Source organism: Emiliania huxleyi (assembly GCF_000372725.1).
Source record: "Emiliania huxleyi CCMP1516 chromosome Unknown EMIHUscaffold_17, whole genome shotgun sequence".
Taxonomy (NCBI): domain Eukaryota; phylum Haptophyta; order Isochrysidales; family Noelaerhabdaceae; genus Emiliania; species Emiliania huxleyi.
Genome location: NW_005200881.1, coordinates 726,097 through 745,678, shown reverse-complemented (window position 1 = coordinate 745,678; position 19,582 = coordinate 726,097). Strand labels below are relative to the sequence as shown.

Here is a 19,582-nt window from a genome sequence, read left to right as displayed (position 1 = left end):
CGCGTTTTTGCACACACCACATTTTTTCAAGGGACACCCGGCTCTCCATCACGTCACGCCTCAACTGCTCTATGACCTCTGACGTCGTCCAGCTGGGAGTACGCTGTCGCTGGACTCGACGCCTCCTCTCGACTCCGGATCGAGGCCTTGCTGCCGCCCTCTCCGCCTCTCTTGAGGATCTGCCTGAGGATAAGGCGCGACCAGTAGAGCTGCAGCAGCAGGAAGCCGACGGCGAGGGCGCTGCCGACCGCCGCGCCGACTCGCTCGTCCGGGTCTCGAGAGGCGACGTGGTAGAGGTCGGGCAGGACCTGGGGGTGGTCGCGCCTCGGGTGGGAGGGAGAGAGGGGGAGGGTGTGTGGCGTGTCGCGTCGCCGCCTGTCCAAAGACGACGAACGGGAAGAGGGCCGTCCTCGTCAGCAGAAAGAGCGCCGCGAAGGCGACGCGGCAGGCGGCGTTGAGCTGCGCGACCCGAGGCCTATCCGTCCACTCGACGAAGTGCTTCGGGTGCAGCACATCCACCACCTGCAGCGGGATGGACGACAGCTCGATCACGCCGCCGAAGAAGGGCACCTGTTCACGCACGGCTCTGTGAACAGCGACTTGTCGCAGCGCGCCGCCGCCGCCTTGAAAGGGGACGTAGTAGAGCAGGTAGGGCTGGAGAGCGATCACGCACGCGAGAGCCATCATCACGTGGTGCCCCACGGACGCAGCCGACCGCAGCGAGGGGAAGGCCGACATCGGAATGTCCCACAGCAGCAGCTCGCCCAGGAGCAGCGACACTAGCCAATCTGAGGTTGGAAAGTCGCCGTGAACGCGGCCCTCCGGCGTGGCGGCGAGTTTTTGCGACGCCTCGTCTGGAAAGAACCAGGCTACCGTCCCGACCCCTGCGACTATGAGCATCAGCGGGAGGCCGACAGCCTGGTGGGCCAAGAAGCCGGGCTCGCGCCGCCAGATGCCGTCCGGCAGCAGCCGCGCAAATAGGAGGGTGAAGAACGCCTGCGCCGTCGCGCACGCTAGACCCGTGCCGAAGAGGACCGATAGGTACATGTGTCTCAGGCGAGTGGCGTCAGTGCTCGTGTAGAAGCCGTGTAGAAGCAGCCACTCGAAGCCAAGCCAGCCCGGCGTCGGCAGCTAGCGTCCAGGCCGTCGCAAAATAAAAAGATCATTGCGGAAAGCATGCGCGACGCTGCCTCTTTGCGCCGCTCCCGCAGCCTCCCAGATCACACCTGCGCCGATTGGGTACGGCGGGCGAAAGGGGCAAGCGAACGTGATGTGTGAGCGCTGCGGCGGGCGTGGGGCGTGCACTTTGCGCGCGAGTTCGCGCGGCACCGCATCCGACGCGTGGTGTTCGTGGGGGCCCCGCGGCGACAGCCGGGCAGGCCTCTCGCGACGGCCGATGGAGACTGGCCAGCGCTGTCGGCGGGCGAGTTTGCGGCGCACGCGCTGCGCGTAGGCGGCGCGTGGGCGGGCGGCCCGCCCGGCCGTCGGTGAGCACCGGACGCGAGGGTCGGTCGGCTCTTAACTAGCTGTATATAGTCGCGATCTGCCGGCGTGCGTATGAGCTCACTAGCTAGAGCTCACACTAGAGGCCGTCATCGCATTCGCCTTCCTGGGACCCAGCGCTGACTTCTGACTGTCGTTGCTGTCTCTCCCCCTTCTCGACTGTCTGTGCTTGTGCGTCTTGGGTCCGGAGTTGTGCGTTTATGTGAGTGTTAGAGTTGTAAAAGAAAGAAAGAAAACAGACAACCCAAGGGAGGGATGGGAGGACGGCACGCCGCCACCACACAGGGATTTTAAAGTTGTTTGAGAACGAGAAGTCCATCAACTTTTCTTTTTTCCTCCTGCAGGCGTCTGAAGTCTCGTATTATCTTCGAGTAAGGTATTGCGTGGGCGGTGCGTATTCTCGTATCACCACATGCATGTACATGTGCATGTAGCTCCGAGTAGAGGGGGCGTCCTGCAGTTAAGGGGAAACCTGGTACGCGGGAGCGGCCGCACACTGCTCGGTACCCCCCCCCTGCACATTTAAAGCCATGGCCGACCCCCCCCCCCCCCCATGGCTTTAGATGTGCAGGGGGGGTACCGAGCAGTGTGCGGCCGCTCCGGGTCCAACCCTCGGAGAGTATTCTCGTACGTAGTGCTAGCTCCGAGTAGAGGGGGCGCCCCGCCGCTAGGTGTCCTCCTCGCGGCGTATCCTGGCCCCTCGAGTCTATCGAGCTCCCCTCGCGCAAGGACCACATTTCTGACTCCCACTCCGATCATTTGCCTACAGGTCATGTTGTTGCTCAGGTCCACTCTCTCTTCGAACACTCGTGCCCAGTGTAAAAGAAAGAAAGAAAACAGACAACCCAAGGGAGGGATGGGAGGACGGCACGCCGCCACCACACAGGGATTTTAAGGAGAGGTGTGTGGTGCGCTAGCCGTCGCCCACCCTAGGGAGTCTGCCTCTTCCTATCTCTCTTCGCAGTCTCTCGCCGCTTCTTTCTCGCTGCAATCTTCATGCCACCTCGCGGTCGTCCCACTCTCGTCGTTCTCTCCCTTGTCATTTCCTCCTCTGTCGCGTCGTTCTCTTCTGCCTCGTCCTGTGACGCCGCCGCCTGCCGGGTGTTGTGCGATGGAGTTTATTATAAAATTCTTTTTCAGAAATTCTCTCAGCGCGCCAGCAACGCTCCGTTCCGCTCCGTCCCGTGATTGCTGCTGTCATGTGCGCCGTGAAGGGCTACGAGGCTGTCGCTGACGTCCATGACGTCCGCCGCAGCCGTTGGTTACGGCTGCGATCGGCGCGAGTGGTGTGGTTCGTTGCAGGCGCGGCTGCCGTCTCTGCCTACCAACTCGCGGTGCGCGGCGGCACGGCTGGCGTCTCAGCTCCGGCGTTGGCCTCAGCTCCGGCGGTGTCGCGGGATGAGCTTTACTGCGCGAGCAAGTCGCCGGTGGCCGCCGCCTTTTGCGCTCAGGACCTCGCGCGCGCGCGAGCTGACATCACCGCACTTATGAGTGAGGCGCGGCAACGGTGCAGTAGAGGCAACGGCAGCTCGATACTTGGCCCGTCCGCCCAGTGGTCGCAGTTTGCGCAATCGCTCCGCGTCAAGATATGGAGCTCGTACAGCCCGTTCATGCCGCAGCGCGACTCGAAGCTTGAGAACCGCAACGGGTACGCTCTCGCCTTTCCCGAAGCGGAGATCAGCATCACCGACTACCTCCACGAGCTGCCAGCGGAGGAGAAGGCGCGCGGGCACGTAGCATGTGCACTGAGTGCACACAGCACAGCGAGAACGAGGCGAGAAAGAGAGAGAAGCGGACTCGTGCTCGGTTCCGATCGTGTGCGGAGGAGGAGGCGATCCTTTCGCGCATCACGCGATCGCACTCCCCCCCGCCCCCCCGCCACTCTTCTCTCCCCCGGCCACTCTTCTCTCCCCCGGCCACTCTTCTCTGAACCTCCTCGAAACCTTCCTGCAGGCGAGCCACCCGCCGGTGTCGGTCGAGCACTGCGAGGTGGGCGACGAGGACGGCGAGAGCGTCTGGACCTTTGAGCGGGTCGGGCCCTTCCACAGCCGCGGCGCCAGCTGGCACTCTGCCGGCTGGAGGGATGCAGGCCGCTTCGGCGCCGCCCTCGCCGAGCCGACAGCAGGGCCGCTCTCCGTGAGCGCGTACGGCTTGCGACCCTAGATGCGGAACACGGAGGCCGTGCACTCGATACCACACACACACACACACTCGGCTACACTCGAGCTGTCTTCGCTGAATTCGATCACCCTCGCGCTCGGCCTCGGCGGCGGCGGCGTCGCTCGCTCGCTCGCTCGCTCGCTCGCTAGTGCATCGTACCCGTCCTCATCCAGCACCCTATAGCGTGAGCCCTTCAGCGCAGCCGCCCTAGCGCCGGTGGAAGCACGACGCAGGCTCATCGATGTCAATGTAGCTCAGGCTTCCGCCCCGTCGCGGCGGACGGGACACCGATCGGCCTGCCGCCCGTGCACATCCACCACATGCACGTCACCTCCTCCCAGTCGCTCGCGCGACAGTGGCTGCGCCGGAGCAGCGACGGTTTCGGACTGTACGCCGTCGAGTGACCTGCACGGCACACATCCCAGGGCACGTCCTAGACATGTACGAGACATGCCCCATAGCTACGCCGTCGAGTTCGACCTGCACGGCGACCGGCAGTGCGCCTCCTCGAGCGGCGGGATGAACTGCACGGTGCGCGCCTTCCCCGCCGGGTACGGCATGCACATCACGGACCCGATGGAGACCTTCTTCGACCTCGCCGACGTGCGGCCCGCTGGCTCGCCCCTAGATGCCCTAGATGCGGAGCGCACATCGGTGTGTCTTCCAGCCAGCGCTCGAGAGGGCACGGGTTCCCAGCCCTCAGCGCCCTCTGTCTTGATGCGCTAGGCTCGCCGCCGCTGACCTTCTACGCCGAGCACGCGTACCGCTGGACCCGCGCCCCGCGCCGGAGGGTGGGCAAGCTGCTCACGATGATCAGCACGGGCTCCTCCAAGCCGCACGACGACTACCTGCGGTGGAATCGGTACTCACCAATTCATTGCAAGTCATCTCCTTAGGCACCTTCAAGCCGCACGACGACTACCTGCTCCACTTCGACGCCGCCCGCCCGAGCGAGTATCTCTACTGGCAGGAGGGGCGCTGGCCCGCGAACGTGTCGCTCGTCCACCTCTACTGGCGCGCACGCACCGCAGACACGCCCACGACACATCCACGACACGTCCACGACACGTCCACGACACGTCAGAGACGAGTCCCGCCAGGCACACCCACAACCCACCAGGCACACGCACATGCCACCAGGCACACGCACCACGCGTATGTGGACGACCTGTGGGCCGTCTCTGCGGGTGCCGCCTCGCTGCGGCTGCGGCAGCTCTTTGGAGGCATGTTTTCCAACCTCACCGCCTTGGGGCTCGACGTGCGCAGCGCGCAGCGCCTCATCCTCGCGCAGGTAGGGGCCCCCTCCCCCACTCCATCCCCAGCGTTGACAGCACTCTGACCCGCTTGCGCCCGTGCCCTCGTCCGCCGCGCTCACTCCACGCCGCCACAACCTCGCGCAGCTGTCTCGCGCCCAGAGCGAGTGCGTCGCGTGCGCCTCGCCGCCGCTCCTCCGCTGCAGCCTCGACCCGGACCGCTGGGAGGCGGTGCTCGATCGGCGCGAGGAGAGCGCCGAGCGAAAGGCGTTCGCGCCAAGGCGACGCGCTTGCACCGCCGTTAGGTCGAGGGAGACGCCGCTCGCTCGCACTACTCCCGCTACCGCGCGCCGCATTGCCCCGAGTGGGACGTCGTGGCGGGCGAGCCGTTCACGCTGCTCGCCTTCCACAAGCTGCAGCCTCAAGGGGCCCTGCAGGCGAGAGGCGTCTCGCAGCACTACTGGATGCACAGCGCTCTCTACGGTCTCTACGTCGGCAAGGACGCCGCGCAGCCCATCCCGCACGGCATGTACTACGAGGACCTCATGCTCGGCGGCTCGTCGCACCCGCTCGACAAGCCGGAGAGGGGCGGCAAGCAGGCCGGCTGGTGGAAGCCGACGTGGGGCGGCAAGCATTACTGACACTGCCTGTGAAAAAGCAGGTTGCCACTTGCCTGTTAGAGAACAGAGTCAGGCAGCGTGATACGTGTATTATACGATAGTAGTAGTACGTGACTCTCTCTCACAATTACAACTCTCAAGGCGTTCTCGGTTCACACACGAGATTCCGGCCCATTTAAAGCGATTGCATCCAGGATCGTCCATGGCGGATTGGGAGATTGATTTGATGCCGTGCGTGGTCAGTACGGCGTTAACCTTTATCGACTGTGTCCCAACAAGCGGTGAAAAAAAAGCCGAATCCTCCCTGACCCTGTCCAACCGGGACGGGCACGTGCTCGGGGTGTCGCCCGGGGGAGCGAGACCGAGAGGAGATTTTGCTGCATGTACCTTTTCTCTTCGAGGCGCCCATCTCACGAATGTATTCTCGCACACCGCGGCCGGAGATCGGTGCGAATCTCTCGTCAGCCCACGGCCACGCATGCCTCCGTCTGCAGCGTCGCTGAGAGAAAGGCCCGAAGCGAGAGAAGGTCAGACGACCAGCGGCAGGAGCGTCAAGCTGCAAGCCCTCCCCCCTTCCCCTCCCCTCCCGCGCCGCTCACTTGGCCGCGCTGCCCCATCGCCTTTCGATCAGCCGGTAGAGGGCGCGCATCCCCATCGCCTCGCCACCCTCGGGCCTGCCCGGCTTGGAGCCCGTGTTGTACGCCATCATGTCCAGGTGGAGCCACGGAGGAGGCTGCGCCGTCTCCGCCGCCTCGTCCGGGCCGCCGTCGGCTCCGTCCTCCGGCGCCTCGACAAACTCGTTCAGGTAGAGGGCGGCGGTGATGGCGCCGCCGTACGGACCCGCACCGATGTTCTTCAGGTCGGCCACCTTGGAGTCGATCTGCTCGCGGTAGCCGGGCCACAGGGGCAGCCGCCACACCTGGTCTTGCTCGGAGGCGGAGGCGGCCACGAGCTGCTCGGCGACGTCGACCCCCGCGTCGTTGCAGAAGAGGGCGGGCACGTCGGTGCCGAGGGCCACCCGCCCCGCGCCGGTGAGCGTCGCGCAGTCGACCACGAGCTCCGGCTGCTCGGCGCACGCCTGTCTCCACGGCCAGCCGTGTGAAGAGGCGCCTCTGAGGGCGGGGGGTGCCTGCTGCTCGGCGCACGCCTCCACGAGTGCGTCAGCGAGCACGAGCCTCCCCTCGGCGTCTGTGTTGCCGATCTCGGTGGTCTTGCCGTTGCGCGCGACGAGCACGTCGCCCGGCCGGAAGGCGTCGCCGGAGATCGAGTTCTCGACGGCAGCGACGAGGACGCGCAGTCGGACAGGCAGCTTGGCGCGCATCACCATACTCGCCAAGCCGAGGACGTGCGCGGCGCCTCCCATGTCCTTCTTCATCGTGAGCATCGCACTCGCCGGCTTGATGTCGAGCCCGCCCGTATCAAAGCAGACGCCCTTCCCGACGAGCGTCACCTTCGGCGCGCCCTCCTCGCCCCAGGTCAGGTCGATGAGCCGCGGCTGCCTCGCGTCGGCCGCCGCGCGGCCCACGGCGTGGATCTGCGGGTAGCCCTGCAGGAGCGCCTCGCCCTCGACGGTGGAGACGCTCGCACCGCACGCGGCGGCGAGCGAGCGCGTGGCGGACTCCAGCTCCGCGGGGCCCATGTCGGCGGCGGGCGCGTTGATCAGGTCACGGCAGAGGAACGTCCCGCTCAGCGCCGTCGCCGTGTCGGTCGCGTCGCACGCGCCGGGCACCACCAAGCTCGCGAACTTGGGGGGCGCGCCCTCGTTGCGCTTGCGCGTGAGCGAGCCCTTGCACGCATCGAACGAGTAGCACCCGAGTCCCCACGACAGGGCGGCGGTCGGCGGCAGAGGCAGCGAGGACTCGAGCGCGTAGGTGGCGTCGGTGGGCAGCCGCGAGGGCAGCGACGAGAAGGCGAAGAGCGACGATGCATTCTTCGTCAGGAAGGCCCACCTAGCAGTGACTAGCGACTCGTCAGCGAAGGCGTTGGCCAGAAGGCTTCCTGGGCGCGAGGCGCCTCTTCTCCGGCAGCAGCACGAGCTTATCGTCCTTGAAGGTGGAGAGGCCCGCCGCGGCGAGATATGCCTGCCGCTCGTCGGACTGCGCGGCGAGCCAGTCGGCATACTCCTCCTGTTGCAGCACGAGCACCGGCACCGCCGGCGTCTCCGCCGGAGGAGGCTCGCTCAGGAGGTGCTGCTTCCACCGCTCCGCACTCGGAAACGCGCCGCCCACCTGCATGTGAATGCTCGCGCGGCCGCGAGGCCGCTTCAAAGCGAAGCAGGAGCCGTGGGGCAGCAGTACCGCGAAGGCGACGGCGCGGACCCGGGTGGAGAGCATGTGTGTGTTGATGCACGTTCGTCGCGGTGGCAACTCAGCCTGGGTTTCCGCGGCGCGTGGAAAAAGATTTTGACTTGCCCTCTGGAAAGAGCGACTTGCCTCGCTGAGGTGCAGCAGGAGGCGGTCCGCAGGGTATGCGGCGCGCTCGGCATGAGGGAGCAGTTCGAGGCGGCGATGGCGGCGGGCGAGCTGCTCGAGATGCTCGAGAGCTTGCCGCGAGGGGCGGTCGAGGCCTCCGTTCGGCTGATGCGCGGTTACAACCGCACGGGCGAGTGGCCAGAGCCCATTCTCACCAGCCCTGCCCCGCAGCGCGGCCGCTCGCCAAGCCCCGTCGATGAGTGGTCAGATGGTTAGTGCCCGAGAGCGAGGGGTCCGGGGGGGAGCACAAACATAGGACGCCCAGCCTTGCCCTCGTGCCGCCGAGTGCATATCCTATGCGAGAGAGATCCCCTGTGCCCTGTGCCCAGCCCTCTCCGCGCGGCGATGCGCCCTCCCCCCTCGCTTTTGCAAAATCCTGCAAAGGTGGGGACGTGTCTGTCCTCGACCCAGCCCTAGCTTGGGATGTCCTTTGTATTTATTTATTTATTTACTTGCCTCGCTGCGGTGTGGGCGAGTCGGACGTGGCCTGGAGCACAGCGGTTGCCCGCTGCGGCTGTCCGGGTGTGTTCCGAGGCGGTCCGGGAATCGCGGCCCGCTGCGGATCGTGGCACAGATCGTCCCGGAGCTGAGGGCGTGGCTGAGAGACGCGTTCGGATTGAGAGGCGAGGCGCTCACCTCGGCGCTCACCATGTCGACGCTCTTCGAGACCGCACCCAGAGTGGTGGGGGGGGCGTGGTCGGGGGGGGAGTGGGGGGTGGAGGTGGATGACGTCACCTCGTCCGGATGGGAGCTACAGCCGTGGACGCATAACGTCTTGGTTACGGTCAACGAACACCCTCGGACCTCGGTCGGTGTCCTTGCCGTGAGCCCCTCACTCAAACGCTCTCTCTCCCTCCTTCTCGCGAACCGCCACGGGCGCTTCGAAATCGCCGGTTTTCACTATGAAAACTAGTTACGCAGCCAAGCGCCAAGGAGACTTCTTCGCCGAGGCCCGAGCAAGCCCGACCCTGTATGTGGAGCATCTACGCAGTCGCAGGCCTAATCCTGCTTGCCGTCGCTTTGTACAAGCTCTGGCCACGCTCAAGCGGCTCGTCAACGGGTACAGTGTGTCGCCGGCGAAGCTAATCGTATGGACGACGACGACCAGAGTGTGGACATGGACAAGCTCGTGTTCCGACCCAATCCTGAGCGTCTCGGTCTCGAGCTCAGCCACTCGGACGACGAGGAGTGATTAGACGGGGAGAGGGCGCTTGGTCTCTAGTATTTCGAGATACTAATTTATTCACAGCTGCGGCGCTCAAACCGCGAACTCGGCCTGTTCACTACAAGATGACGCTCGTATAAGCGCCTTACCAAGACGATCCATGCTCGGGACCCTACGCCTCCCGTCTGGGCCACTAGCTCGCCAGCCTTCGCGCAGCCTGCACCTGCTCTTCGGCGCGTGCGGCATCCCGCACCCGAGCAAGGCGGCCAAGGGCGGCGAGGACGCCTTCTTCTGCGATGAGGCCAAAGGCACATTTGGAGTTGCGGACGGCGTGGGCGGCTCCGCGAGCGCCTTCGTCGACCCGGGCGAGTTCTCCCGTGCGCTGCTTCGCTCCTGCGACGAGCGGCTCGACGGCTCGTGCGAGGCGCTTCGGGCCGTCCTCGCAGGGACGGCGCAGCGGCTGCGTGAGGCGCCGGTGGCGGGGTCTTCGACGCTGCTGGTCGGTCAGCTTGAGCCGGAGGGCGCGACGCTGCGCCTCCTCAACATCGGCGACTGCGGCGCGATGCTGCTGCGGCCTGCGGCGCGCCGCTTCCGCGCGGGCGGGACGGTCGCCTGGCCTCGCGTGGTGCTGCGGACGACGGCAGGAGCAGACGCGCACCTCCAGGACCAGGCTCCTCTTCACACCTCTGCGGTGGCACAGGTGCTGCGGACGGCGGAGCAGACGCACTACTTCAACTGCCCGTACCAGCTCGACGGCGAGATGGAGCAGGCGGCTGGCGCAGAAGACAAATCGAGATCGGCCGAGATCGGCCGAGATCGGCCGAGATTGGTCGAGGTCACGCTCGAGATCACTCGCGATCAGGCGGCTGACGCGGACGAGGTACGCGCGACGGCGCGCGTAGGTGCCCCCCACCGCGGCGTGCGACCAACGGCGTGAAGAGCGTCTCTTCACGGTCGGCACGCGCGTGAACAGGCGACGTGCTGCTCGTCGCGACGGACGGCGTGTTCTTGACTCAAGCTCTCTCGGCGCGCGGCTGTGGAACAGCGTCGCTTCACACCTCTGCCGAGCAGCAGGTGTGCTCGACAACCTCTTCGACTCGGCGCTGCAGATGGAGGCGCGCGCGACGGGGCGCCTCCAGTAAGCATCTTCCGTGCTCACCGGCCGGGCATCACACTCGCAGGTTGCACGGAGGGTGCCGCAGCTACAGGCGGCAGACGAAGCCGCGGCGCGCGAAGCCGTCGACGCGCTCGCCGCCGCCATCGGCGAGGCTGCCGCCGCCACGGGCGCGCGCGAGGACGAGGCGAGGGGCAGAGTTGAGCACGCATTCGCCGGAGTTTGCGCGAGGGCTGAGGAGGTAGACATGTCGTGTAGGAGGGCCTGCCGACACCCTTCGCCGCGGCGGCGGCGCAGGAGGGGTGTGTTCGCCTCCCTTCGGCGCCAGAGCTGCGAGTATGCCAGTCGGGCGTCTCTCCACCACGCCGCCACCCGTGAACAGGTACACTTTCCACGGCGGCAAGCGGGACGACGTCGCCGTGCTCGCTGGCGTGGTGCGGGCCGGGCCGCCGCCAGCGGGGCTGCGGCGGCGGCTCGGAAACCTCGAGTACGTCGACTCTTATTAGTCCGGACGGTCACCCCGGTGCTATATGGGGCTAACTTGGCGTTTATTCTTTAATACCGAACACACCCAAAAAATGCAACCGAACGATCGTGTCTCGCTGTGTGGAGAATTCAGAATATCCTCAAACGAGAAACGTACCGTGGTATGCGTATGGGATTTTCGATGCGGGCTAGGTGGGCTAGACTCGGGAGAGTGTCCTCTACCACCCCCCGGCCTCGGTTTACGGTCATTGCCCAATTCAATATTATTGGCCCAGTAAAAAGGCGTTTTTCGGGGATTCGCCATTCGGGCTGCACACAGGACAGGTGTTTTTTTATCAGCTTCCACTGCACACAGCACAATGAGATCCATACACACTAGAGCAGTCCGAGCCTTAGGCCAAGCTGCTGCATGCCCATCACGCTTGTGACGATCGCTCGCGTCGCGATGCCCGCGCTCGGAATGTTTGGGTAGCCGACAGGAGTGAAGCCAATGAAGACCGCCGCATACACACCTCCTCTGAGGGGCTCTGGCCGACTGTGCAGCAAGCGCGAGGCTTCGTACATGAGGGCCTGGCCCTCACGGTGTGCGAAACGCGTAGCTCTACCATCACGGCCGCGTAACTCAAATGGCCAGTCCGGAAGTGTCACGTTCCGGCGCACGTTCAGTGTTGCAGACACAACCCATGCGTGGGGCCAGTCGGCGTGCGGCAAGAGCAGCGCGCCGGGATGGTACACGCGAATACCGTGCACGATGCCATTCTGCAGTGCACAGCCACAGAACTCTTCGAGCTTGGGCTGCATGAGCGCCCGGAGTAGGGCAGCTAGGTTACGCGGGAGCGGCAGTGCCGTCGCTCGACCGTCGACGACATGGTGATGAAACGGAGCGCCAACGTGGCCTGCACCTAGCGCATCGTCTACTAGGGCCGCAAGAACCTGCTGTATCTCAAGCGGGATTGTGGTCAGCTCATAGCCTGCAGGCTGGTGCAAGCTGACATGGTCAATCAGGCGAACTTGCAGCGGGAATTGGATAAGCTGCTGCATTCGTAGTAGCCGCCGATTTGGATCCGTGTGCGGATCCGAAGCCATGTAGAGAACTACCGGCAGCGCGGCGGTCATCAGGCAGCAGAAGACACCCCGGCCGCTATGCTTTTGCATGAGATGCTCGCCAGTGCGCCGATGCCGTTTGGTTCGCCACGTACCTTAAGGTAAAAAGAATTTCCACCGCGGGCGAGTAATAACGCGCGGGCCCTCAGCGGAGCTGGGAATAGGACCGCCGCAAGCGGCGTGGCGTGGAGCGGTTGAGCATCCCTCCGGGGGCCCCTCTGCGCCGGGGAGGCGTTGTTGGAGGCTAGGACGCAAGCGTCCGTCGCCCTTTTCAAACTCGGGGCCCACTCACTCCGCTACGCTCCGACCCGAATTTGGAGGGCCTGAAAGTTTAAGGTGTTGCTGCGCAAAAGGGGTCGGACACAGGGCGCAGCTCATGCTGAGAGCTAGAAGGGGAGCTAGAGAGAACGACTACCCTGTCCCGTTATTGCGTACACCAACACCACAAAAGCTCTCTCTCTCCTGTCCTCACTCAGGGGGGTCACAACTACCGAGTCTCTCGACTAGCTGCCACGTTGCCGACCGAGAGCGGAGCTCCTCCTGCTCCGCAAGGAGGGTGGCCAAGGCTAAAGTCTTGCCGGAGCCGCCGGGCGTGTTGACGACTTGGAGAAGGTCGCCCTTGTACTTGTGCTTGTAGAGATGCTCGAGGGGGTGCTTAGTGGGGCGGTGCGCAGCCAGGCCAGCAGTGAGGGGAGGCGCACCCTCACTCTCCTCGGTTGCAGAGCTCGTCGGAGGCTGCGTCACGACGGGAGGGTCGCGACAGCAGTCCTCGGGCGAGCCGACGCGCATGTCCAACCAGCGCTGGGACTCGTTGTGACGGCAGACGCCAGCTGCCTCTCCAACCGCTTCTGCAGCGTCCTTCTTTGCCCGTGCATGGGCTCGATCCGATTCCGCAGCGTGTCGTCCCCAGCGGCGGTGCTGCGCGGGAGGCGGCCGCGGGCACGCTGGGCTCGCTAGCTCGGATTTGGCGGACGTTTTTCGGCTTCAACTTTACGGATGTCTTGGCACCACTGAAGGCTTGCGGCCCGGCGCACATCACGCAGTTCGTGCACGGTATTCGGATTTTGCTATTTGTTCGTGTGGGGGTATATTGCAGATTTGTCAATGGTACCGCGTCTGCGACGCGGGCGCCTTGCGAGCAGAGCCCTTAGCCACCCTTCATATCTTGCGCGGTCAAAAGAATTTTTACTCGCGAGTAAAAGAATTGAGTTTACGCGGATTGGCAACGCGGCGGGCATTCGAGCTATGGGCGCGGACGCGCAGCTGGTCGAGGCCAGCGCGAGGATCGCCGAGCTAGAGGCGGAGGTCGCCGAGCTCAAGAGGAACTCGCAGGGCCCCGTTCCCTCCACATCCTTGTCCAGGTCGCTGCTCGCGGCGCTGGCCGTCTTCCAGGTCCTCCTCCTCGCCATCTGTCTTTGGGGGGCAATCATCTCGACGATCAACTACACGGAGGCGCCCTCCATGACGACCTCGTCCATGACACCTCAGCTCTCCACGCTCAAGAACGCCGCGGACGACTGCCCCGTCGCGGTGCACGAGACCAAGCTCGTGATGCAGGGCGGCTTCTTGGAGATTGAACTCCAAGATGTGGACGGTTCCGAAGGGCGCCAGCGCCAGAACTACACCATCAACGCAGCAACATCGGTGGCAACCTGCCGCGACGCCCTGGTGATTGCAGATAACTACGAGAACGGCGTGGATCACGTCGTTCTCCCGTGCAAGACGTGTGGAGGCGACAAGACGTACCCCCTGCTCTCGCCGACGATGCTGACGGAGAAGGAGGACCACTTCATTCTCCGCGGTCACATCGGCGAGCCGCTGAATGGAGACTATGAGGTGCACGCCACACACTCCCGCAGCCCCCCCCCCCCCCCCCCTCTCGACTCCCCCCCCGTTGAGTGAGTATCCTGGCCGGCCTGTAGATCAAGTGCTGCTACCCGAAGTCGGAGTGCATCGCCCGGCCCAACCTGCCCTGCGCGATGGCTCCAGTGCCGGAGGCCGGCCTCCCAGAGCACACATGCCCCGATTGGGAGCCGGAGCCGGAGCCGGAGCCAGAGCCGTACGGGCGCATGTTGTTTGAGGCGGACGGCCATGCGGAGCTCGATCACTTCGAGTGCACCGACACCCCCGAGGAGCTTCTCGCACCCGCTGTGGAGAAGCTCGCCTTGCCCGCCGCCACGTGCGCCGAGCTGCTCGCCATCGGGGGCTGCGAGCTCGAGGTGGTCAAGGACCTCTGCGCGAAGAGTTGCGACGCGTGCGGCGGCAAACAGAGCGCCAGCCACCTCGCCTTCTCCAAGCATATCCCTCACGTTATCTCGCTTTCCCCTTCCAGGCGAGACGGGACGGAGGCGGCTCGCAAAGTGCCCCGTTTGATCGACAACCTAGATCTACGTATGGGCGGAAAACCGTCGACTCGTTCCACGAGACGACTCGATCTGGTGGCCTGTCTTTGGCTAATTGCGAGATAGGGAGGAGGAGAGGGGTAGGGGGGGGAGGCTCTATTAGGCCCTCAGTCGGAATGGACGTCGTCGATGAACGAATCTCCGGAGAGGGTGGCGCACATCGACCTCGAGCACTCGACCTCACTGCACCGTACACTTGTTTGGTCTTCGGAGAGGGAGTTCGTCGCACCCACTGTCAAGACACGAGAGCGCTAGTGAGTGGGTATCTGTACAACGCTAAGGGTTACTAAGGGCAAAGCCCCGCCGCACACCGCACAGTGTGCCGAGCGCTCGTGCGCCTCCCGGTCCGGCGCGGTGCGCTGCTCGTCTGACGGGGCGAGCTCGCCGTTTTCACGACACGCGCCAAAGGAAGGGCGCAGACTAGCACACGGGGCGTAAGGACCACACGGGAAATATTGAATATATTGATCGCCTGACCGACACCGAGAACTGGCTGTCGCCTGACCGAAAATTGGCTGCTATGCACCATGGTCCATGCTAGTACGAGTACGAGTACGACGCGAATGAAACGGGCAACAATGAACACATGCGCCCAAAGCGGCCAGCTCTTGCCTCTTGCGTCCGGAAGGCTCCTAGGAAGGCTCAGCCGGAGGCAGAGAGCTCGTCCTGCGCCGCGCTGTAGGCGTCCGGGTCGTGCTCGAACTCGAGCGGCGCCACCGCGCCGCAGCTCTCCTGAGGCCCGAGGTAGCCTGCTCACGGCACGAGGCGTGAAGAGACGCCGTCCACACTCCTCCAGCCCTCGGGGGTGGGCCGAGGGTGCCTTGGGTGTGGTGCGTGAAGCCCTGGTAGAGCCTCTCGAGCCGCAGGTACTCGCCCGAGGGGCGGAAGTGCAGCGCAAAGATCAGGTCAAACTCCGGGTCGGGCCTGCTCGCAGGCAGCCGCTGTGAAGAGTCCCCTCGGTGAGGGGGCCAAGGACGGGGCGCAGGGTCGGGCGCCAGGCCAGCTCGTGCGCCGGCGCGCCGAGCTCCTCTGCCAGGTAGCCTACTCCGCGCCCGTGCGCGTGAGTAGCTCGCCCCTCCGACACGTGCCCGCCCCTCCGCCGCCAGAGGAAGGCCGATGTTTGCGTGCTCCCAAGCGACCAGCACCGCGCCGACGCCGTGCTGGGCGAGCCGCTCCTGCATTGAATCAGCATGTTAATTCACATTCACTAGACGCCGTGCCGGGCGAGCCACCCCCTGCGTTTGTTGACTCATCCGTCAACGCACCCTCGCCGGCGTGCCGTCGCGCAGCCGACGTGTAGCCGACGTGTAGCCGAGATGGGGCCGTGATGTGCCGACGAGGTGCTGCCGAGGTGCGGGCGGCGACATGGGCCGGCGCCTTGACCCGCCTAGCCGCCGCGGTGTTGCAGCAGACGCCGTAGTCGTGAGGCGAGCTGCCGGGCTTGGCCGCCTGCCTGCGGGGGTGTGGCCGAGGTACGGTCGAGATTTGCACGAGGTATGGCCGAGGTACGGCCGACACTGCAGAGAGAGGGACGTGCAGAGAGTCGATGAGGTGCGCCGAGATCGGCCGAGATATGCCTGCAGTGCCCTCGCTCCTCTGCAGCACAGAGAGTTGGCAGCCAGCCTGTCCCACTCTCGACGGCGAGGTCGAGGCCGCCTGTTCACACGTGCAGGCGTGAACAGGCGCAGAGAAAAACGAGAGAGAGAGAGGGAGGGAGGGAGGGAGGGAGAGAGAGAGAGGAGAGAGAGAGAGAGAGCGAGGCATGCAGCCGCCTGGCGACGCGGCCGCGAGAGGAGCGATGGTGGTCTGCGTGCGGTACCAGCCGTGCTCGTCGCGGCAGTCCGAAGGATTGGAGTAGTTGCCCGCGAAGAGCGCGCTCGGCGTGCGGAACGGCGGAGATGGCTGCGGGCCGAAGAGCGCCTTGAGGTTATAAGCACGGGCCCAGCCCTTCTCGCTGAGGCAGGCGTAGAGGTAGGCGGTTTTGTTGCGCTTGTTGAAGGTCTTCTCGCCATGTCGCATCAAGTAGACGACTCTCGTTTCCTCTGACGCCGTCCACGCGAGAGCGAGCCGGAGGAGGATGAGAGCAGCAGCCGCCGCCGCCGACATGTGGAGCAGCCGCGGCCAGCGTCTTTGCGGATGGTGCCAGTCCGCGTCGGCCTTGGTCTCTGCCGTCTCCGCCGCGACGTATGGGATCGACATCGCGCGGCGATGGTGTCCACGGAGGAGGCGAAGGCTGGCTAGCAAGGCCACCGTTAGGCAGCCGGCGCACTCACGCCGCGGGGCTTACAGAAAGAATTCTGGAAGCCTCGACGCCCGATCCCGATCATCCGGCCCGCTGGCTGCGCTTCTCAGCTCCGGCCCTGGATGTGAGGTTACCGACTGCACTCCAAGTGCTCCAAGTGCCCCAGTTAGGGTGCCCACAGGACCCAAAAGAAATAGCTTTCCGACTCAAAAAGGGACGCACGAGGCAAATCTGATGTTGGCTTGTTCCGGAGCGAGGCCTCTTCCGTTGGGGGACCGAGTTCATAGGAAACGAGGGTTTCCCATTGTGTCCCGCTCCAGCGCGAGCGTGACACTGCACTTGGCGCCGAGCGCCCGCGGCTCAGACCTTGTGCAGGCTGCCACCCCTCGGTGGGCACGCCGGTCCGGACCGATGGCGCTCGGTGTGGAGCAAGCAAGACCCCCCCCCCCCCCCATCGGCGCGCGCTCGCCATTCCAACGGCCGCCAGGAGCACCAAGAGGACTCCTCATGGCTGTGCCCAAGTGGGCTTCGACCGGCCTCGGCTGGGGGGGCGGGTTGTTCCGGCTGCGGACGCCTTCTGCAGCCCCCTGGGATGGGGACAGCACCCAAAAACTGCCCCCGGCGGCATACAGCACTGCCAGCCAGCCTCTTCCTCCTCCTCAAGGGCTGTACTATAGGCCATATTGCGCCGCCTCCTACTGGCAGCCGGGCGGGCGCGCGCCGCGGGCGCCTCGGCGCGCGCACGGCTCGCAAAGTTCGAACGAGTACTCGCCTCGCAAGGCGCGCACCGGCTGATCTGGCTGCTGCGCCGGCGGCCGCTGCGCTGGCCGCTGCTGCGCCGGCTGGCGGGCGGTACGGCCGCCGGCGGCCGCTGCACCCGCGCCTTCCCTCGCGGGCGCCGTCGCGCCGCGCGCGCCCAACTCTGCTGGTACACGGCACGCGTCGTCACTCAACCGCGGAGAACAGGCGGTGCTGTGCGCGAAGCGCGCGCGATCTCGTACTTTTAAGGCTGGATCCGGCCATTCCAAGGGTATACCTTTGAGAATTCCCAGCGTCCCACCCTCCTAGTCACACTCTCAATTTCTCGACTGGCCAACACGAAGTGCTGCGATCGGGGGTGGCCCATTTCTTTTTTCCCTTTCTTTTTTTGGGCCCTTTGGGCACCCTACCCCAGTGCTCCAAATTTTACGATGACTCCCTCGAACGACACTGGGCACGGGACTGGCGCGCACTGGCACTAACACAGGTACACCCAGAAAGAAAGAAAGAACCTAAAAACCCAAGGGAGGGATGGGAGGACGGCACGCCGCCACCACACAGGGATTTTAAGGAGAGGGGTGTGATGCGCTAGCCATCAAACCGAGGCAAGAACGGAGTACACCGGCCACGAATGTCTTCTTTATGTGGCAAAATAGCGGCCATGAGAAGAGATTTATTTTTATCAGGGAACTCGCGCGAGACGGCACATCGGGTTCGCTCACAAGAGTGGGCTGCAAGAGAGGGGCCACGATCATTGGCTGCGCTGTGGGGCAGTAGGATTCCTAGACACACACACACACACACACACACACAGTCAGTCAACTCAACGGGAGGCTCCTTCCGGTCAGGGCTTTGTTGCCGAGAAAGATGGGGGGAGGACGAACTCCGTCAAGCCAAGCTTGGGGGTTCCGTCCTGGTTGAGCAATCCCCAATGTGCCTCTGCTGGGTTTCCCGTCTTCTTCGCCTCGTCAAAGAGTTCAAAAAGGAAGACGTAACCGGGCACGAGGTTGTACGTCGTCGTCATGCGGCCTAGGTCGCGGCGCATGTCCTGGTAGAAGAGGCGCGCGTTTGCAATCGATGCGCCAACCGCGCTTGGTTCCGTCGGCCATCCGGTTTCGGTGATGGCAATCTGCTTCGACCCCGCGCTCTTGCTGAGCTTGTCCAGCGCGTGGCGCATGTTGTAGAGCTGCGACTCCAGCATGCTGCTAAGGGGGGGGCTGCCGAAAGGGGTCTTGGCGTTGCCAAGCACCCAGTCTTGCCAAGTCGTCTTGTCGACGCCCATCGGAACGCCCTCAAAGCTGAAGTAGGGGTAAGGGTTGAAAGCCCAGAAGTCCAGGTTGGGCATGCACGCTTCAACCACCTTCTTGTTGGCCTGCTTGATGATCACGTCACCCCAGTCACCATTGTTTGGCCCCACCACACCATTGGAGAAGGGCACCGTGACCACAATGCCAGAGCCTGGCGGGGAGCCTTGCAGCGCAGCTTGCACATTAGCGACTGCCATCGGCAGCTTCTGGAAGATCTCGAGATCCTTGCCTTGCGGAGGGTTTCCACCGGGGAAATCGGGCTCGTTGCCAACCGCGATGCTCCTCACAAAGTGGTACCTGCTGAGGATGGGCAGCAGCTCCTTTGCCTTCTCTGCCGAGTCGGCGAAGGCAATGACTTCGTCCTGCGGAACCATGATCATGACCTCGAGCTTCTTCAGCCCGGCCGCTGTGTATGCGCTGGACAGTGCATCGAGCAGGTCGGTATCGTTCCAGGACCACAGCTTCAAGGAGGTGAGCTTGTAACCGGCGGCAACGTTGGCGTACTTTTCCTTGGCTGCCTTGTCAACCGTAATGTTCATCAGAGAAAGGGAGAAGTTGACGCCGTAAGAGGAAGCAGCTGACGCCTCGTCGCTGACAAAACCGCCGCTGACGGCGCGTGCGTCCGCGTTCTTGCTGGAGTGGCAGCCCATTGTTCTGTGTGTGTGGCGGAGTGGCAATGAGCTGAAACGAGCGAAAGTCCTGGAAGGATGATGCCCTCCTTGAGTAAGAGCCCTCCTTGAGTGAGAGACACCTTTGAATTCCGGCGGGTAATGCAATGTGTTGGCATCTCGGTATGGCTTTGCCCTATCCAGTGCTCAAGTGCTCAAGGGTGATACAAAAAAGTGATCTGATCACCCGAAACGAATGCCACGTTCGAGGGGATCGCTTCTTTCTCATCGCAAACAAACCCCGTCCGTCAGCAGGCATCCTCCGGGAATGGTACGTAAGAGCTACATACACTGAGAGAGTGAGAGAGAGAGAACACATAACCCCCTC

The 19,582-nt window shown here is 64.3% G+C and overlaps 8 protein-coding genes across 8 annotated transcripts; 3 read left to right on the top strand and 5 right to left on the bottom strand.

Annotated features, from left to right (window-relative positions):
- Positions 1–53: 53 nt before the first annotated feature.
- Positions 54–1,139, bottom strand: EMIHUDRAFT_449548 (hypothetical protein; the record flags this gene model as incomplete). Its single annotated transcript, XM_005784544.1, has 3 exons — positions 637–1,139; positions 376–570; positions 54–308 (listed from the first exon to the last, which is right to left on the bottom strand). The coding sequence occupies exons 1-3, from the start codon at positions 1,045–1,047 to the stop codon at positions 54–56; spliced, it is 861 nt and encodes a 286-aa protein (XP_005784601.1). The 5' UTR covers positions 1,048–1,139.
- Positions 1,140–2,906: 1,767 nt separating this feature from the next.
- EMIHUDRAFT_434246 (hypothetical protein) lies at positions 2,907–5,673 on the top strand. The gene is made up of 8 exons (XM_005784543.1): positions 2,907–3,224; positions 3,457–3,652; positions 3,922–4,051; positions 4,125–4,279; positions 4,390–4,677; positions 4,804–4,954; positions 5,064–5,147; positions 5,222–5,673. Exons 1-5 carry the CDS (start codon positions 2,991–2,993, stop codon positions 4,557–4,559), a joined length of 885 nt encoding a protein of 294 aa, XP_005784600.1. The 5' UTR covers positions 2,907–2,990; the 3' UTR covers positions 4,560–4,677; positions 4,804–4,954; positions 5,064–5,147; positions 5,222–5,673.
- A 458-nt stretch (positions 5,674–6,131) lies between these two features.
- EMIHUDRAFT_202791 (aminopeptidase) lies at positions 6,132–7,869 on the bottom strand (the record flags this gene model as incomplete). The annotated part of the gene is made up of 3 exons (XM_005784542.1): positions 6,132–7,502; positions 7,570–7,764; positions 7,834–7,869. The coding sequence occupies 3 exons, from the start codon at positions 7,867–7,869 to the stop codon at positions 6,132–6,134; spliced, it is 1,602 nt and encodes a 533-aa protein (XP_005784599.1).
- Positions 7,870–9,277: 1,408 nt separating this feature from the next.
- Positions 9,278–10,859, top strand: EMIHUDRAFT_434244 (hypothetical protein). Its single transcript, XM_005784541.1, has 7 exons — positions 9,278–9,945; positions 10,039–10,074; positions 10,146–10,172; positions 10,247–10,287; positions 10,354–10,473; positions 10,545–10,588; positions 10,669–10,859. The coding sequence occupies exons 1-7, from the start codon at positions 9,333–9,335 to the stop codon at positions 10,790–10,792; spliced, it is 1,005 nt and encodes a 334-aa protein (XP_005784598.1). The 5' UTR covers positions 9,278–9,332; the 3' UTR covers positions 10,793–10,859.
- Positions 10,860–11,147: 288 nt separating this feature from the next.
- EMIHUDRAFT_202788 (hypothetical protein) lies at positions 11,148–11,927 on the bottom strand (the record flags this gene model as incomplete). Its single annotated transcript, XM_005784540.1, has 2 exons — positions 11,148–11,342; positions 11,421–11,927. The coding sequence occupies 2 exons, from the start codon at positions 11,925–11,927 to the stop codon at positions 11,148–11,150; spliced, it is 702 nt and encodes a 233-aa protein (XP_005784597.1).
- Positions 11,928–12,663: 736 nt separating this feature from the next.
- Positions 12,664–14,333, top strand: EMIHUDRAFT_202787 (hypothetical protein; the record flags this gene model as incomplete). Its single annotated transcript, XM_005784539.1, has 5 exons — positions 12,664–12,689; positions 12,787–12,983; positions 13,057–13,712; positions 13,799–14,185; positions 14,262–14,333. The coding sequence occupies 5 exons, from the start codon at positions 12,664–12,666 to the stop codon at positions 14,331–14,333; spliced, it is 1,338 nt and encodes a 445-aa protein (XP_005784596.1).
- A 393-nt stretch (positions 14,334–14,726) lies between these two features.
- On the bottom strand, positions 14,727–16,544 carry EMIHUDRAFT_352658 (hypothetical protein). The gene is made up of 5 exons (XM_005784538.1): positions 16,051–16,544; positions 15,856–15,934; positions 15,274–15,731; positions 15,099–15,202; positions 14,727–15,027 (listed from the first exon to the last, which is right to left on the bottom strand). The coding sequence occupies exons 1-3, from the start codon at positions 16,382–16,384 to the stop codon at positions 15,464–15,466; spliced, it is 681 nt and encodes a 226-aa protein (XP_005784595.1). The 5' UTR covers positions 16,385–16,544; the 3' UTR covers positions 14,727–15,027; positions 15,099–15,202; positions 15,274–15,463.
- Positions 16,545–18,123: 1,579 nt separating this feature from the next.
- Positions 18,124–19,236, bottom strand: EMIHUDRAFT_99134 (hypothetical protein; the record flags this gene model as incomplete). The annotated part of the gene is made up of 1 exon (XM_005784537.1): positions 18,124–19,236. One exon carries the CDS (start codon positions 19,234–19,236, stop codon positions 18,124–18,126), a length of 1,113 nt encoding a protein of 370 aa, XP_005784594.1.
- Between the last annotated feature and the right edge of the window lie 346 nt (positions 19,237–19,582).